This window comes from Drosophila novamexicana, unplaced genomic scaffold (genome assembly GCF_003285875.2).
Source record: "Drosophila novamexicana strain 15010-1031.04,08,12 unplaced genomic scaffold, DnovRS2.1 tig00000108-arrow-pilon, whole genome shotgun sequence".
In the NCBI taxonomy this organism is placed as follows: Eukaryota; Metazoa; Arthropoda; class Insecta; order Diptera; family Drosophilidae; genus Drosophila; species Drosophila novamexicana.
Window position 1 is genome coordinate 3,852,337 of NW_020824772.1, and position 18,565 is coordinate 3,870,901.

General features: G+C 43.2%; 2 protein-coding genes across 3 annotated transcripts; one reads left to right on the forward strand and one right to left on the reverse strand.

Moving 5' to 3' along the window:
- Positions 1–3,380: 3,380 nt before the first annotated feature.
- LOC115772113 (ataxin-2 homolog) lies at positions 3,381–11,217 on the reverse strand. The gene is made up of 5 exons (XM_030718084.1): positions 10,253–11,217; positions 7,247–7,656; positions 6,209–7,175; positions 4,672–6,128; positions 3,381–4,606 (listed from the first exon to the last, which is right to left on the reverse strand). The coding sequence occupies exons 1-5, from the start codon at positions 10,324–10,326 to the stop codon at positions 4,161–4,163; spliced, it is 3,354 nt and encodes a 1,117-aa protein (XP_030573944.1). The 5' UTR covers positions 10,327–11,217; the 3' UTR covers positions 3,381–4,160.
- A 1,370-nt stretch (positions 11,218–12,587) lies between these two features.
- LOC115772114 (sodium-independent sulfate anion transporter) lies at positions 12,588–16,636 on the forward strand. 2 transcript variants are annotated; one of them, XM_030718087.1, is made up of 5 exons: positions 12,588–12,716; positions 14,663–15,330; positions 15,391–15,727; positions 15,802–16,064; positions 16,117–16,636. In XM_030718087.1, the coding sequence occupies exons 1-5, from the start codon at positions 12,686–12,688 to the stop codon at positions 16,624–16,626; spliced, it is 1,809 nt and encodes a 602-aa protein (XP_030573947.1). In that variant the 5' UTR covers positions 12,588–12,685; the 3' UTR covers positions 16,627–16,636. The 2 variants fall into 2 exon arrangements, with proteins under 2 accessions (XP_030573947.1, XP_030573946.1); XM_030718086.1 differs by lacking the exon at positions 12,588–12,716 and adding an exon at positions 14,399–14,600.
- Positions 16,637–18,565: the final 1,929 nt, after the last annotated feature.

The window sequence follows — 18,565 nt, forward strand, 5'->3', positions numbered from 1 at the left end:
CCCCCCACACCCCTCTTCATCGTTTCATTCTTCAGAGTTTGCGGCCATTTCGAAACTGCGCAAAAAAAAAAAAAAACATTTAATTGTATTTAGATGTGTACCACACTTCGATATACACATTTGGCCAGTTCTGGATCAGGAAAGCCGCATTCAGTGGGAATACAATATGCGTTGCCCAGAGGATAGAGAAAATGCAATTAGCCAGGACAGCACACCCGGTATGGATATATGTGAAAATAGTATTTTGGATTTTTAAGGATTCCCACAATTAAAGGCAGATAAGTTCGCGTACGACATGAAATGCGTAGCGGCGTTGGGCGGAACACGGAAAGTGGGCGCAAGGCAGAAGCTGAAGCAAAGACAACGACCAGGACGAATACGTCGCGGCCGTCGCCCCGAAACAGGAACAAAGCAGCAGCAGCGGCAGCGGCAACGGCAGCGGCAGTAACAACAAAAAGGATACGAGCCATAAATGAATTTCACGTATTTCGGTATACACACGACAAATGCCGACCAGGACAACGACGACGACGACGACGACGATGATGATGATGTTGATGACGATGATGATGTTGTTCCTGCCGCTGGAAATAGGGTGGGTGGCAAGCCCGATGTCTGCGACGGTAGTAATACACACACACACGCACACAAACCAACAAGCATACACACCCATACATGGCAGCTGGTGGGTAGAGAAAGAGTACAAACACAGGACAGAGAGAGAGAGAGAGCTAGAGAGAGCAAGTCGCCGGGTACGTGCCAAATAAGGGATGGTCCGTCATTTCGTCGGTTTTTCACAACTTATGTGTACATATGTGTTTATATACATGCATACATACATACATACAAACACACATATGTACATACATATTAATGCTCAATTCGGTTGCATGGGACTGCAGCAGCAGCGGCAGCAGCAGCGGCAGCAGCAGCGGCGGCAGCAGCGACAGCGACAGCAGCGGAGCCAGCAACAACAGTTAGCACACAAATCAATAAGCCGACTGGGCAACACCCTATAAACACATACACACACAAGTATATACATACATTATCGTATATGTTTGAAATGCTTAAAACTGCAAATGATGAAAATTGTCAAAAGATAAGATACCGGCTGCCTTAATATACATATATGCATATGTGTATATTGAATACAAACTTAAGAAAATGTTGCAGGAAATTGAAATGCCTCAATTTGTGGCAAACAATTCGAAATTCGTATATCTTTCGTAACGCTCCCTAAACATGAACAAAATGCGAATGGTGGTTGTTGTTGTTGCTGCCGCTGAATGCTAGGCAAAGGGCGCGCGCTAGGGGTGTATGAACACGCTCAACACACACACACACACGCACACATACACCCGCTCGCAACTCACACATGCGTACACAAACTCGTACGTAAATGGTGCAGACAACAGTTCACAGTTAGACTGACTGGCAGACATTTAAGCTGCGGCTGAGGGCGGTGGTCACCGTCGCAGTCGCAGTCGCAGCCGCAGTCGTTGACAGCGTTGCCATTTTGCTGTTTAGCTATGCACACATACGCACATACAAAGTGTGTACGGCATGCAACATGCAGCAGATTTTTGGCTACTTAACCTACAAAGCAGAAAAGTAATGCGTAAGCAAGTGCCGGGACATGCTTAAATTAGTAAAATTAGCGGCTTACAGCAGATGCCAAACATGCATACACACACACACACACACAAACACACACATACACGTACAAATTGAAAGCCATTTAGGTCTATGTACTTTAACGTTACGCCCAAAAGCGTTACGTCGTCCAGATTGCCGGTTAACGTCTTGGTTACGTGAATTTATAAGAGTTCGTGAGCGTGCGTGCGTGTGTGTATGTGTGTACATGTCTTACTTTCAATGTCATCAAAAAGGGCTGAGAATGATATATCTGCAATTGAATCGTATCACAGCCAGCTTTGATGGGCATTGCAAAGGGCAAGGTAGCAGAAAAGTACCAAATCACGCCATAAACAGGACTACAACAAACCCAACAAGTGTTTGCATCTCATTATGGCGACAGCTAACGTCGCTTTGATACGTAAAGACCAGCCCACTCAATTCTTGCGTAACTCTTCAAGGGGTTGTGAAATGTTGCCGTTATCAAGTCATATCACAGCCATTTTGATGAGTTTCGTGCGAATTGCTCAAATTCATTGCCCTCGGCGGCAGGATGGGCTGGCAAGGACGATTATCGTTGTTGCATTGCAATTTTCTTATACCATGTCGTTAAAATGCCTGTGACCTTATGTATTTTATATCATATCACAGCCATTTTGACGAGTTTGGGTAAAGAAATCTCAACAGAGCACACATAACATGTGCGACTTGTACACACTCTTCTTATCTCTTGTAGATCCTGCGGTGGGATGTCATGCCCTTGCGTTAAACGGTAATAAATACACAAGATATTTAGATGTTTTGTTTTTGTGTTTTTTTTTTGTGGTTTTTGTTTTTTTTTTATTTTTATTTTAATTAATAATTATTATTTTCTCTTTCTTTTCATTTTCATTTAAGGAAACTTTACAAAACAAAACAGGACCACAACAGATGCAAATATTGATCATACTGAACAGAATCGAACTGATTGATGACCGGCAAAGGATTAAGACGTTTTCTTTGAAGGACAACGGAGGCACTAAAACCCATAAACCTGATTCAGACTTGCGCGCGCTTGCAAATGTTGTTGTTCGAACAATGCAAAAAAAAAAAAACCAATCAGAAAAAAAAAAAACAATAAAAATACATTTCAGTTTAAATCGCGTGTTCTTACGAATTTTTTTTTTTTTTTTTTAGAATTTTGATTGAGAATGTAGAAGTCCAAACAAAATTAAATTTCAACAAAATTAATCAGTTTCTACAACAAAGTTCAAAATAAAATATCGACTCTTCAATTCACATTCGTCGCTCTACTTATTTTTTTTCAGCGAACCAAGCAGAACTTGTGTTGGGTTTTCAAAGTGGAATTTGTTCTCATGCATATCCAATGAAAAAACCAATCCCACGATGTAGATATAGATGTAAGATATTATTAGAGTGTTTTCAACAAATTGCTTGGATTGATGGAAAATATTCGTTGGAAATTTGGAATAATGACTTTGGATATTAATTTGTCCGCGGGTCATCCATTGCTTTTGTTTGTCTATGTGAGCTGCTGCTCTACTGCTTTAAGTTTGCGTGTGTAGGTGTATCTGTGTGTGTGTGTGTGTTGATCTGAAGCACGTCAAAGCTCATCGAATTATATATATTTATATCTATATATATATATGTATATATATATATATATATATATATGTATAGCAATAGTACCGAAGTGAATTCAAGAGTTACGCTTTAAGCAATTTTACAAAAATTCATATTAATTGGTTTTTTCTTTTTTAATTGGGCTTCACGTGTTTTCCTTCAGTTCAATTTTTTGATTTGATTCTTTCTTTTTGTTTTACAGCACAATTTCAATCAATTGGGGTTTGTTTGATTTTCGGGACACGGTACAGGCAACTCGATACACAAAACAAGTCATTAGAGATTGGATATACAGAAATCAGTAATGCCATCGGATAACAACTTTGGAGATGTTCTGAAATCAACGTTCTTCTTGCTGATTCAATGACAAATATATATATATATATATACATATATAAATATATATATATATATATTCATTTTTTTTTTTTGGCTTTCGAGCGCTTTAGATAAATTCACTAGTTTCCCTTCCTTTTTTTTGTTTTTGTTAATTATATTTTATAATTTCCTAGTTGTTTGTGTTGGTGTTTCTCTTGCGATGTGTATAAGTATGATGTATGCTGGATGCAGGATGAAGCGCATTATCGCACCTGATAATAGACATTACGAATGGCTTGGCGAGGTGAATACAACTGATCGGAGCTCAATCTGTCCAGGCAATGCCCAAGAATCATCAGTGTGGTTGTTGATGGCGATGCAGAGATGGTTTCTATGCGCATGTGTGTGTGCGTGTGTGTGTGTCTGTGTATGTTTGTGTTTGTGTGTGTGTGTATATCTGAGTGTGGTGTGTTGCTGTGCATGTAGGGCGTGGGGCGGAAAGGGGCTATGAGATTTTGACGCTGTTGATGTGGGTTCCACTGTGACGTCAGCCGCAAATGTTTCCATCGAGAACGTACAGCTTACTGCGTGGTATGCTGCTGCATTACAATCTGAAACTGTTGATTTTGCGGCGGATGCTGCGGCGTTGACGTCTGGAAGTAGGGACTGGGCATGATCTGCGGGGGATGTACGCACATCAGGTGGTATGCCGCCTGTGGTTGTCCTTGGGTTGTGAATGTGGGCTGAGGTCCCCCGCCGGCAGGGGAGGGCTGTGGTGGCGGATGGAAAGCCTGATGCGGCTGACCCGGTGATGGCGTCGTCGATGGCGTCGTCTGTGCCAAGAACTGTAACTGTTGCGGCTGCTCTGGATACACGCGCATCGGCATCGGGCCATATTGCGGTTGGAAATGTGGTGGATGCGGTGTATGCTGGTATTGAATGAATTGTGGTAACGGTGCCGTGGCCATCAATGGCTGTCCTGTTGCCGCTGTGGCTGACACATGCATTTGTGATCCACCCAATTGACCTAAAAGATAACAACAACATTGATTCCTCACATCTATATATATGTATACCTGCTACTCCACTTACCATAGTTATTACGACGCATGCGCGGCGCCTGCCCGCCTGGATGTGTCGGTGCTTGGAATGCATGCGGCTGCTGCACCATGTAGATCGGTTGGTTGGCCGCCGCCATATGGGCGCCCGTGGTCGTGAAGATTGTCTGCATGGGCACCGGAGTTTGTGGCGTATGTGGCCGCGATGGATTGGGTGTACTGGGACCGCGCGGCGTAAATGGCTTGGCTGATGGATTCAGCACATGTGGTTTCTTTACCACAGGCGTGGCGCCGCTGGTAGTGGTGCTGCTGCCTGTGCCGCCAGCGGCTGTGGCCGTGGCGCTGCTTGTAGCACTGGCCACTGGTGTGGACTTATCTGACCCAGTGCCGGTACCACCAGTGGTGGCCGTTGTGGGCGTGTTGGCAATACCCGTGGGCGTGGTGCTGCTACTGCTGCTACTAGCCCCCACACCAATATTGGGTGCTGGCGATGCGTCCGGCTTTGGAGTGGCCTGTAAGGGCGGAGGCGCTTGCTGTTCCATTATAGCTGGCGAGGTTATCACCACGGGCGAAGTTTGCGGCTGTTGTATGCTAGAAGGAGGCACCACCGTCATAACTTGATATATAGGTTGCGGTGGCTGGCTTGGCTCCTGGACCAGCTGCACCGGCTGCTGTTGCTGCTGTTGTTGTTGCTGCTGCTGCTGTTGTTGTTGCTGCTGTTGCTGCTGCTGCTGTTGTTGCTGTTGTGTGGGCTGTGTCTGAGGCTGCCCCTGATGCTGTTGCTGCTTGGACACATGCTGGTGCTGACTGTCAGCAACCAGTTGCTGCTGCTGCTGCGACGGTGGCGCCTTTTGTTGCATGTGTTGAGCATGTTGCTGTTGTGGTGGCGGCTGCTGCTGCTGCTGAGAAACATAGTGTTGTTGTGGTGGCAGCTGCTGGTGATGAAGCGGTGGAACATGCACATGCTGCATGACCATTTGCGACTGTTGTTGTTGTTGTTGCTGCTGCGGCGGTGATACCGATTGCTGCAAGCCACCACGTTGCAGATTATGCTGCTGTTGTTGTTGCTGCGGCGGCGAATTGTTGCTAACCAGATGAAAGTTCTGACCAAACTGACGCAGATCCTGAGTTTGATTATCGCGCGAGCGTACTTGACGTTGCTGTTGCGGCTGACTCTGGTGCTGTTGCTGTGCCTGTTGCTGTTGTGGTTGTTGCTGTTGTTGCGGCGGCGGCTGCTGCTGCTGCTGCTGCTGGCCACCAGTCTGCAGTGGCGGCGAGTTACTGTTGTGGCCACCATGAACATGGCCACCGTGCATGGGCTTACCCAGCGGTTGCGTATCACCGCCATAATTGAGCGAGGAGCTGCTCTGAGAGCCCTGGTACTGGCGCATCTGGCGCTGAGGCAACGGCTTGCCCGTATTGGAGCCAGATTCGCCGCCGTTCAATTTGGACGCACCGCTTATATGCCCTTGGTTGCGGTATTGATTGGAGCTGTTGTGGTGAAAGTATTTAAAATTAATTGAATCTTGAGAATTCCTATGTGACATAGCATGTGGAAAGAGATCACTTACCCGTGTATAACCTGTGAGTTGCTCTGGTAGGAGAACTGATTCTGTATGCCCATTGATGAGCCACCACTCTTGTTGCCCACATTGTTGGTGTTATTGCCTTGTGGCACATTTGATGTGTTGCCGGCGCCGACGTTGTTGGGCGGATTGCCGCGCAATATTTTGCCGCCTTGCGTCACAGGCTTATTGCGTTTTATCATCGAGCCCCCACCGCCATATTTGCTGCCGGCTGCCGTATCTGATGGATTACCTGACGCCGAGGATGGGCCCGGATTTTTCAAACTGCCAGCCAGTATAAGCACTGCTTGCGATTGTGTTGCTCCGCCCTGGCCCATGCCCTGCTGACCCATCATAACCGAATCGCGATTATCACGATCGCGTGATCCGGTCACTGTTGAAGATTGCGAGGACATGACAGCATGCGATCCAGGCGGCCCATTGTTGCTGCGCGTCTGTTTGGTGATGTAACGATCGCTGCTCATTGTCTCACGCAGCTGGTAGTCACCTGGGCCGCCACCACGTGGCTTATTGCCGCGATCTCGTTCACGTTCCCGCTCACGTTCGCGTTCTTCACGCTCCCGTTCGCGCTCCCTCTCCCGTTCGATGCGCTCACGCTCGCGCTCTTGTTCATGATCTGGCGCTGGTCTTTCGACGGCAGCGAAAAGAGTTTCTTCATCACCATTTTCTAAATCCAAACGCTCCCGGCATGTGGGATTGTTCTCAATCTCTGCCGCCAATTTCTCAGCCTTGGCCTCGGCCTCCTTGAACTCTAACGAATCGCCCTTATCCAGGGGAACCGTGTACGATGACAGCGAATCATCGAAGGTTGACGTGACACCAAACTGATTCTCATTCTTGCGGAACATCTCATTTGCATCCCAGCCATTGGCGGCGCCATCCAATTCAATTTCAATGTCGCCATTGGCACCAGAGTCCCATGGCTCAAGCTCCTTTTCGTCGAAGCGTGTGCCTGTCAAGAGAACAACAACAACGTTTAGTCAATCGATAATGCTACACATAGATGAACATGATTCAAGTTACCGTTGCACTTGTCGGATATGGCGCCGTCGGTCTTAAATGCGCCCGTAGTCGCGTATTGCGAATCGAAATCCTTAGCTATTACGGTTACCACGGTGTCCGCCGGGAATATGATGTGTTTGGGAACTGTTTTGCCCTCATCGGGCTGATTTTTTGCTTTAATGCACGCCGGCAGCTCCAGTGCGATGTCAAAATTGCCCGAAAATGTACGGAATACGCCCTCATAAATATTACCCGAACGCAGGCGAACCTCCACAACGCTGCCGACCAGCGCCGTTGCCGAGTGCATGAAAAAGGTGTTGTTATAGACGCCCTGCGCCAGCGAACGTCCAACTCCGCCGCCGCCACTGCCGCTACCGACGCCGCCCGCCTTGTTGTTCGCTTGCCGTAAACTGTTGTCGTTGGCGTTGTATCTGTAAGGAAAACAGCAAACGGAGCCATTAGTACGACTTACCATTTAAGCAGACACCCTCTCTACCTCACCTCACCCACCCACCCAAATTTTATCAACCCAGCTCGGGTCTCTTGGTTAGCCCAGCAAAAGCAAAGCAACCGAAACGAGCAAAAGCAATCGAGCCCGAACGTTGCTCAGGGTCGACATCGACGCTTGCACTGCGCTGCGCTGCGATGCGATGCGCTGGGCTACGATATCGATTCGCTGTCGCCGTCGTCGTCGTCGTCGCTGTTGTTGTTAGTGGGTCCGTAGTCCCCTACCCCAAACCACGCCCTGCCCAGCCCACGAAAGTAAATAAGAGCTGGTCATATCATATGTGTGTGTGTGTGTGTGTGTGTGTGTGTGTGTGTATATGTTTGCGCTTTGGTTCAGTCCAGTGAACTCGATTTTAAAAATGCTTCCCTGTTCATGAACTAAATCAAATATGCACACACCTGCCCTTTGTTCATACCCTGCGCACCCATTCAAAATAGTATCAAAAAAAAAATCGCTGACCCCATAAATTTAAAACAAAAATTTTGATCTGCATCTATCCGCTTATCTGTGCATATTTATAATTAAGTTATATAATTAATTTATTTATTTATGTTAACGTCCTGAAAATATGTAAAGAATGTTGGATTGCCATGTGGCAGGAAAGTAATGTAACGACTATTCTTAGCAAGGTGCAGGGTATCCTTTAGTCTGGCATTGACGACTTGAACATTTTCATTTGTTTTATCTATGTTATTTATCTTTTTGAGTGTATGTGTGTATGTTCTATTCTAGTTTTATCTGTTGCTTAGAGCCTTTGGATAACTGTTTTTGGCTGTAGACTTTAGCTGTAGTTTAGTTATAAATGAAGAGTTCAAAGAATTTTTGATTAAATAGAATTAGTTGAAGCTATTTACAGCAATTTATTTCTGGAGGACCAGAACTAGCTCATTATATATCCCAAATGTTTCTATATGAACGCGTTTTGGGGTTGTTTTGATTGCGTGCAGGATCGACGACCGTGAAATGCCCAGCTCGCAGCAACGCACAATGAACTGAGACACGCACAGCAACAATAATAATAATTATATATATACACTATCCCCTGGAAGTAATGCAAGCTATATGGTGCACTGCGCACACTTTCGTCAATGAAGGCAAATAATTGATTTGCGTTTTAAAATGAATCATGCGTGAAGCAAGAGTGGCTCATTGATAAGGTGGGCCGAGAATCGAGGAATCGCATGATAGCGCATCTGCGCATTTACCTACACAGAAGGCAGGCCAAAATACGAACTAAATAGGCCGAGGCGTGCATGTGTGCATACATACATAAACATGCATGCACATGCATACATAGCTGAGACGACCGGGGCTTAAATGCAAGTGTGCATAGGCAGAATGCCGAATAAACTGAGAAGTGGCAGGGAGCACAAGAACGATGCGATACCAAATGTTCGGTCAGCAAATTGTAGTGACCCAAATTTTGTTTGCCCGGCGGGAGGCGAAGTGTGCCAAGGCAGCAGCAGCAGCAGCAGCGGCAGCGGCCGCCGTGTCGCACGTCACACAGCAGCAGCAAACAGCAAAATGCTGACAATGCAAGAAAAATGCATACGAAAAAGAGGCAAGCAAAGCAGAAAAAGAAAATACGATATGTGCACGTCGTGAGCGTGCACTGCAGTGGGTCACAAACAGCTGAAAAATAGTGAACTGCATTGAAATGGCATGGTAACACTGTGCGCACTTGTACATATACACACAAATACATATACAACAATTTTTTCAAAAAACAATTGTTTAGGTATTTTAGCTTTAAATAAGAAAGATATGTACGCAAATATCGATGTAAGAATGTAAGTATTTATGTATGGCAGTCATATTTCAATTGAAAATTTAAAGGGTTTGATGAAGAGAAGATGGTGGGGAGCTCTCAGATATTCATTGCTCGAGTGTTTGTGTATGTATGTGTGTGTGTGTGCATTTGTGTGCTTTTCTGGACAATTGGATGCCTTTAAACAAATTATTCATTGTGCTTTTTATACATAGTTTATGTCGTTTTGTTTTCTCCTCTTTTTGCTTTTGGGGAGGGTTTGTGCAAGGGAAATGTAAACAAAGCTCAAAATATGACACCACACACAAACACATATTGTAAAACAATATGTGTACATGGCCAGCGCCATCAGCAGATCCAACGCACACACACACACGCACGCATACGCACAAACACATGCATGAGCGACGTATTATATAAGTAATTGCAATTTGCACTGATTGCTTGTACCCCTTCTTCTTATTTAGTTGGCATTAAATTTTACAAATTCCATGCGATACGCAATTGACAAAAACAGAAAAGAATATTGAGAAGAAAAAAAAATGATAAAGAAACACAATAAAAAAAAAATAACGAATCGCGCGCTTTCACCTTTCACGGCAGCGGAACCTGGAGCGGTTTTATTTTTTTACTAGCTCCAACAATAACAACGGGCACCCCACAACAACACTTAGCCCGTGTTTTTCTTCGTGCGTTTGCCTTTGCATTCGCTTCGTGCTTTTTCAACTGCAGCAGCAGCGCTTCTTCTTACCTTGAGATGCCGCCGCTGGCACCGCCACCGCCTCCGCCACTAGGTCGACTTTTCCGCTTGCTATTGTTGTTCATAATAGAAGATGGGCAAGCCAATTGCCAATTGCCAATTGCCAGCACCAAAAGTCGACGAACGCACGGGGAGCTCTGCTTTCAGTTGAACTTATTTCTGATTTAAATTTTATTTTTATGCGTTTCTTCTTCGGTTGCGTCTACTTTTTCTGTTGTTTTTTTTCTCTCTTCTTTTTTTTTTGTTTAAATACTTCTGATTTCTGTTGCTGCTTCTGTCTATTGGCTCTTTGCTTTGTATCTCTTCTCGCTGGCTTTGGCTGGGTGGCTGAATCTGAATTTCGCTTGGCGACGTCACGATGCACAACAGATACAAGGAAGAAATGGAGACGGGGAACGGGTACGATGTCGACAATATGCTCGCTTTAATGAAGGAGTTGTCGCCCGATCTTCTTCGCCTTTCCCGGAGCCAGCATTCAACACCTTTTCCGAGTAACAACAAATAAAACGTTGACGACGACGACGATAACAAAAACACTAATGGCGGTCGGGCGTTAATTTTTCTAAATATTCACGCACTTCTTTTTGTTTGGGGGTTAGCCTTTCGTGCTTTGTGGCTAGTCGTTTTCTACTTTGCCTCTGCTTTACCTCCTCCTTCTTCTTCTGCCTTTGCACTTTTTCACTCGCACTCGTTGCTTGAATTTTGCGAATTTTTGCTTTCGTTCAATGGTCGCCTCGCCTCCTATTTCTGCGCTTCTCACTGGCTGGCTTTTTTGGGCAAAAAAACGAGCAATAGCGACGGCGCTTAAGTTGTTTAACGTCAGATAAATATATTTTTCCTAATTATATTTTTATTCGCTGCGATAAACGAACAAGGTTGCACAAAAGTTAGCTGAACTGCATATTTTATTCAACTATGGCCAGATATCGATATGTGTTTTACAACCCTAAAATGGTTGTAAGTTAATGTCAAGTATCGATGTTTATAAATGGGCACAGTGCAAAGAAATAATTTTTATAAAATATGTGTCAACAGATATACATATTATTATTCAAAAATCTTTGCAATGAATACATCTGGCTGCTTACGATATATTGTATATCGATACTACTGTACTTATCGAATATAAAACGAACTCTTACAACACGGCGCGATTTTTTAAATTGGACATGACCCATTGATCCGACAATTCAGACACTAAAGCAATATTTATTCCTCTTATAATACTGCTTTTAAAAAATCAAACCAATTACTATATATTCATAATTTAAGCAATAATTCTTTTATTTATCTATATTTGTAGACTAGTGTTATATTATAAATAGTTAAGATGGAGAAACTTATTTATAAACCAACCCATTTCTTATCTTGACTATTGAGATAAAAATAGCATTGTTTTCTTTTTTTTTGCGATATGAATGCGGTGTTAGGTATTTGTTTGTAGATAGCGGTAAGAAAATGAGACCAATTGTCCATCACATAAACAGCCCAGACGCCCACTGACCTTCAGATGTTAACTTTTTGCACATTTACGGGGAAGTAAATTCATTGAAGGTATCCAGAGTCGAGGATAGAAACGATAGCTTATCTTATCGTCAGATAAATGATTACAACAAATTAAAAGATTAGCACCTTACAGCCTCGCGATAGCCTCTAGCTGTAATGAGACTTGTAATTGTTGCATAGTTGAATTAACACTTGTGCAGCATCAGATCATCAATTATTGTCACTCGCAACTTACAGAGAAGGAGATTTATGCTGTCACAAGACGTTACTGATTATCACATTGTCCAAATTAATAAATATAGCTATGTGCTGCAGATGTATTGTACTTGCCTGTTGGTCTAAGTTTTAGTTTAAATATTGACCTGGTTATTTTTTGACTTATCATTCTGGAACGTCTGATTGATCGTTCGATTGCCACAGACGGAAAAATACTTAACATCCACAGAAAGGCAGTACGCTTTCCCTTATCAACCGCAGATCGGCGAATATATTATCGCAGCCGAGGGGCTTGTTCAAATAGTTTGTCTCCAGATATATGCATAGATATATAACTATCTTGTGCTCTCAGCTCTAGTGGGGCAACTGTGGATAGCCCGCCACCTCCACGCCTAACGAAATGTTTGTTTATCCATCTGCCTACCGTATGGGCGTTAAGTGTCTCATTGTTGTTGGCATTGGGCGTAAGATGACAAAATGTCGCCGTTTTCTTGACTCTTTTCATTTTTCATGTTTATCAGACAGATCTGCCCGTTCTCGCATATTTATCGTTCCAAAATTCCCGCATTCGGCAGTTTTCTTTAGATTGTGAAGCGCCGCACTTGGCCTCACGCGTAGCCGCAATAAACAATTCGCTTAATCCTTGAACTAAATACATTAGTTGTGGTTAACATAAACGGATATCGTTGCGAGCATATTAAAATGTCATTAACCAAAAAATTATCCTTTGATGGTACGTTTGATAGTTATTCTAAAGAAAGTGATTCGTCTTAAAAAAGTTCTCAAATTGATAAGACACACAAATTGTAAATGTGCTGCAGACAGATTTTCTTGGAAATATTCTGGGTTATCTCGCGGATTAGCTTGTGGCAAGGGCAAACTTTTCTAATTCCACGAAATTGTATTATACACTTTATTAAATTGATTTAAATAAAGCTTTTTTATTTTTATTTAAAGTTTGCCTTTGTGTAGGCTTCGCTTGATAAATTTGTGACATTTTGAACAATTAACAGCGATTCGCTCAATTTAGTTGAACTTTACTTTTACTCAAATTTCACATAAATTTGCTGACAATGCCTAATTAATGGTGTGTTATCTACGGTCAGTGCCTAACTGTGTGTATATATATAGATCAGTATATAGATTAACGTATGTATATATCTGAAATTTTGCACTCAATTTGATTTATTTGCTGAAGATCGTGTCTGGTACGCAGACTGTGAAGGAATAAACCGTGCCATTTTTAACAAATTATGGCTTAATAGATTTTTAAAAAACAGGTTTGAGTAAACCTGCTCACGCTTGGGAGATATATTTATGAATATATTTAAGATCTATAAACTTTTATTAAGATTTCAAGATAAGAATTTATTCAAACTTCCTTGTGAAACATGTTGAAATCATAACAGATCCGATGAGTTCCTCGTAGGATATGTACAAATATTTTATAAAGTCGTTCGCTGGGAAGAAGAATTTGTATTATTAAGTTGAAAGGAAAGTTTAAAAACGCAGTCATATAACAATTTATTTGATGTAATTGAATTATTTGGATGAACTTACTCAGCTAAAATTCTGTAACAGGCGAAAACACAATAAAGAGTTTTTTTTACCCAGTCTGATCAAGTTTGAGAATAATAACGGAAATAATAAATTCATATTATAATTGACATAATTAGAGGCCGGCAGTTATTTAAAATTCTATAGACAATACATGCGCTGTGGACATGTCCGAACTTTTAATTAAATTAGCGATACGATAAAATGAATATGCTAAAGTACGTATGTGTCTATAATTATATACGTAGCACACAAATCAGATATTAGTAAATTAAACACAAAGTGGAACTTTTTTTCGCCACACAATTATTAACGCCAAATTTGATGAGTCAGTCCAATATTTGGATTAGCAACCTATTAATAGGACGCATTCACAACGGAGCAGCACTTGGGGTTAACAAAAAAGAAAAACATGTTAATCTATAAATTAAATATTGTGCAAAGCTCAAAGCCAGGCACTAGGCCTTGACTTTGGGCATGAGACATTGAGCAAAGAATATGAAAAGTTAATGTAGTAATTAAATAAATAAGTAACTAGGATAGTTGCACTTAGAAGATGGTTCTAGTTGAAAGTTGAGCGGGATTTGTAAATTTCAAATATGAAAACACTTGCAAAGTGCAAAGTTGAAATTTGCATATAATGAATTGAGGGCAAACAGGTTCTCAATTGGCGCACAGATCTGTTCCGATACGAATAGAGAGCCTCAGCTGTTTTTTCTCTCTTTATAATAACATCTATCTACCTAGTCGTGCCTGACGGCAAAAATTTAATTAAGCTTTCACACAGTTGGGGGAAAAAATACGTCAACTCCGGCTCGGCTGCGGACTGCCAGGTGCTACATATCGCGCTTTCGAGCAGGTCGCATACTGGCTTAACTCTAAAAATATCCCCCTGGCCAGAAAAGTAAACAAACAAAATTCAGTTAAAGTTTGCCCATTAGCAAAATCGAAAATCAGTACGAAATGCGTTGGCCGTGGAAGCGCACGCTTGGCATAGCCACGGGCCGAATTGGGGTGCCTGGCACACGGCCGCAGGCCACGGTGTCCAGCATTTACGATCGTAGGATGAGACGAGGAGCGTGCAAGAATATTGAGAATACATTTGCCAATTTTCGTTTGCAGCCAACTGCGACGGAGATGGGGTCAAGTACACGGCGAAAAATGGCGACGATAGCTATGAGCTGGCACACACGCTCGACATGGACATGCAAGGCAGATACAGTGCACCCAAGGAGGCGCATTGGCTGCTGCGTCGCATTTACATACTCACTTGGATACGCAGCTACGATCGGCCGCAGGCCTTTGCCGATCTCATTGCGGGCATCACACTGGGCCTAACCATCATACCACAGAGCATTGCGTATGCGGCGCTGGCGGGTCTGTCCTCGGAATACGGCCTGTACTCGGCATTTATTGGCTCCATCATATATGTGTTCTTTGGCACAATTCCACAGGTCTCGATCGGACCCACCAGCCTGATGGCCATAATGACGCTGCAGTTTTGTGCGGACAAGCCGGTGCAGATGGTCATCGTGCTGGCCTTTCTCGCCGGCTTTGTCGAGCTGCTCATGGGCATCTTTCAGTTGGGCTTCATAGTCAGCTTTATACCAGCGCCCGTGACGAAAGCCTTTACGACTGGCACAGCTTTTATTGTGGTGATGGCACAGCTGAAGAGTCTGCTGGGCATTCGTCTGAAGAAGGTGACCTCAATGGGTGACTACTTTAGCAATATTCGTGGTTCGGATGCCAGCCTGGGCATTGCTTGCCTTTGCCTTCTGCTCTCACTGCGGGTGAGTCTACATAAACCACATCTGAAGATCACACAATTACTTTGCTGCCACCCGACTTAGCTGCTGTCCCAAGTCAAGTTTAAGCAAGAGACGCCGCTTAATCAACGCCTGAAAAAGGTGCTCTGGTACATCAGCATATCGCGCAATGCCTTGGTGGTCTTCTTCAGCGGCCTGCTGGTGTACATGTGGGTGCACCGGAGCTCGCTGGACGCGGTGCCGTTTGCGCTCTCCTCGAAGGTATCCTCGGCCATGCCCAGCTTCAAGTTGCCGCCCTTCGCCTTTGAGTACCAGAATCGCACCTATGTGTTCACCGATATTCTGCACGAGCTGGGCAGCGGGGTCATACTGGTGCCCATTGTGGCCGTGTTGGCCAATGTGGCTATTGCCAAGGCCTTCGGTGCGTATGCGTAATATGTGCACCTAAACTGTTGCTCATCAACTCCTCATGATTTTATTAATTTTCGCCTGCAGTCAAGGATGGCAAGCTGGATGCCTCGCAGGAGATGTTGACGCTGGGCCTGTGCAATTTGGCCGGCTCCTTCTTCAGTGCCATGCCCACTTGTGGCGCCTTCACGCGTTCCGCGGTCAGCCAGGCATCGGGCGTGCGCACGCCCATGGCTGGCATTTATACGGGTCTAATTGTGCTCTCCGCGCTGTCGATATTGACGCCCTACTTTCAGTATATACCCAGAGCATCCTTGGCAGCTGTGCTCATTGCGGCAGTTGTGTTTATGGTAGGTTCTGTTTTGTATAATATGTGGACATAATTCTAGATTTAATGTACAGATCGACCTGACACCCATCAAGGAGCTGTGGCCGTCCAACAAGAAGGACTTTTTCAGCTGGACGGGCAGTCTGATCATATGTTTGATCGCTGGCGTGGAGATGGGCCTGCTCTTTGGCATTGTGGTCAGCATGATTTGCATACTGCTGCGTCTGGGCAATCCCAAAATCGAGGTCTACCTCAAGCAGCACGAGTCCAACTTCTATGTGCATGTGGTGCCCCAGTCGGACATCTTCTACACGGGCGTGGACACGCTGCGCTCGGAGATCCGTTCCGCTTGCCTGCTTTACCGCAATGATTTTCCAATTGTCCTGCACTGCGGTCGCTTCATGCAGTTCGATGCAACCTTTGTAGAAATGCTAATGGCCGTGGCCAAGGAGCTGGCCAGGGACAAGGTGCTGTTAGTGCTGCAGCACATGAGCCTCAAGCAGCAACAGATGCTGCCCGTCACCGGGAATATACGCTTTTGCGACGACGATCAGCAGCTATTCCCACTGGAGGCCAAACAGTAGTCCCCCCCCCCCCCCCTCCACTTCCCCTTCACTATATATAGAACGCAATAATATCCATTTCCGCTTGGCGGGAACAGGCTAGTGGCTGTGTCATGTTGACCCACGTCACAACGTGCTGTGGCACTTAATTGCTGTGCCGTCAGCGGCGTCTGTCCACCTGTCTGTCGCCAGTCGTGGGCTCGCGTGCGCTCGTAGATCACAACTTTGCGCTTATATGACGGCCATATAGCAGCTTAGATATGCATAGTATATTAAGTCAACCGCTGGTGTTTATCACAGCAGCCACTCTGTAAATATATACAACTTAATTGTGCTTTATTACTTGATTGTATTCCGTTTAAATACGCTCTATTCTAAAGTGAACGTAGTTCCTTTCTGTACGGTAAGCAATAAAAATAGTCACATAACTTATAGAGTTTAACCATGCGAATTTTCCATATTAATTGCTGGATTAATCAGCTCTAAGCAACTCTGTGCATACATATAAAGGGCTAATCTCTGGACTAAACGTCAGAGTTAGGAGCCTTTAAAGCAAAACGGCTGTATTTGTTCTTCTTTAAATTTTCCTTTAACAAGCATGCGAATTTGCCGTATTAATTACTGGATTAATCAGCTCTAAGCAAGATATATAGCGTCTGTCTGCAGCAAAATTCAGGCACAGGAGCGGTTCAAGCAACGCGGCGCCCAAATCAAATTGTTAAACACAATCAGATTAAGAAGGCTGAATTTGTTATTTTATAAATTGTGGTATAAAGGCAGATTTTTGCATGTTAATGGCAGGATTAATCAAGTCTAAGAGAGTCTTTATATATTTCTGCACTAAAATTCAGGCACAGGAGCGGTTCAAGCAACGCGACGCCCAAATCAAATTGTTAAACACAAGCAGAGCAAAAATGAGCATTTGTTCTTTTTTAAATTGTTGTTTAATTATTATTTTTTCACTTTGTTTTTTGTTTTGTTATTCAATAAGGAAATAATAAGTTATAGAAAAAGTATAATAATACCGTATAACAATTTAGTTTGTTTTTGTTTATCTTTCCGTAATGCGTAGTTCTCTTTGTTTTTTTTTTCTTTTTGCTATTATCTTCATTTGTTTTTAACAGGTTTTATTTCTTTTACTTTGTGTGTTTTGTTTTCAAATAAATTGTGTACTTTCTGTAAATCTTTCTAAGTAGTGTGTGTGTATGTTTGTGTGTGTGTGTGTGTGTGTGTGTGTGTGTATGTGTGTGTGTGTGTGTTTATTGAGGCAGACATTAATATACCCTTACTGCAAAGATCCCCTCATTTACCTGAATCGTACTATACTATATGTACATATGCATTCTAGCCAAGATTACAAAAACAACGGATTTTTATTTCGAGCGAGACACATGTGATTTTTCTTCACCTTCTTGTAAGGGTATATAAGCTTCGGATGTCCGAAGTTGCTTGTCAATTCCTGTTCTGTGTATAATGTGAGTTAATAGTAAAATTAAGTTTGGTTTTTGTTACTTGTTGCCTCTCAGCTGTGTGTCTAAATAATACAATGATTTGATTGTAAGGTAAAAATTATTTACGTGGGAAAAGTTAACACTTGTTTCATTAATTATATATATATAATATGCTGGTTTGAGTATGTATTTAACACACTTTGTCGTCGTCATTCGACTGGAATCATATTTAACTATTTCTGCTGATGTACATGCATACATGAGTATCTAAGATGTATGTATCTGCAGCTATTTGCCAGTTTACAATGTACAGTTGAGTTCTGAATCTGAATCTACATTAATTTCAGTGTTGCGCAACATTCATATTAGTAGTTTCTATGGTCGTTTTGCTTGTGAAGGATTCCAGTGCTGGAAAATGCCATTTGATTAAAGTAATAATTCGCTCACAATTCATTTTCCCTCAATCCAATTTACAAATATTTCATACTTTCATAGTTTTTGTATTTGTT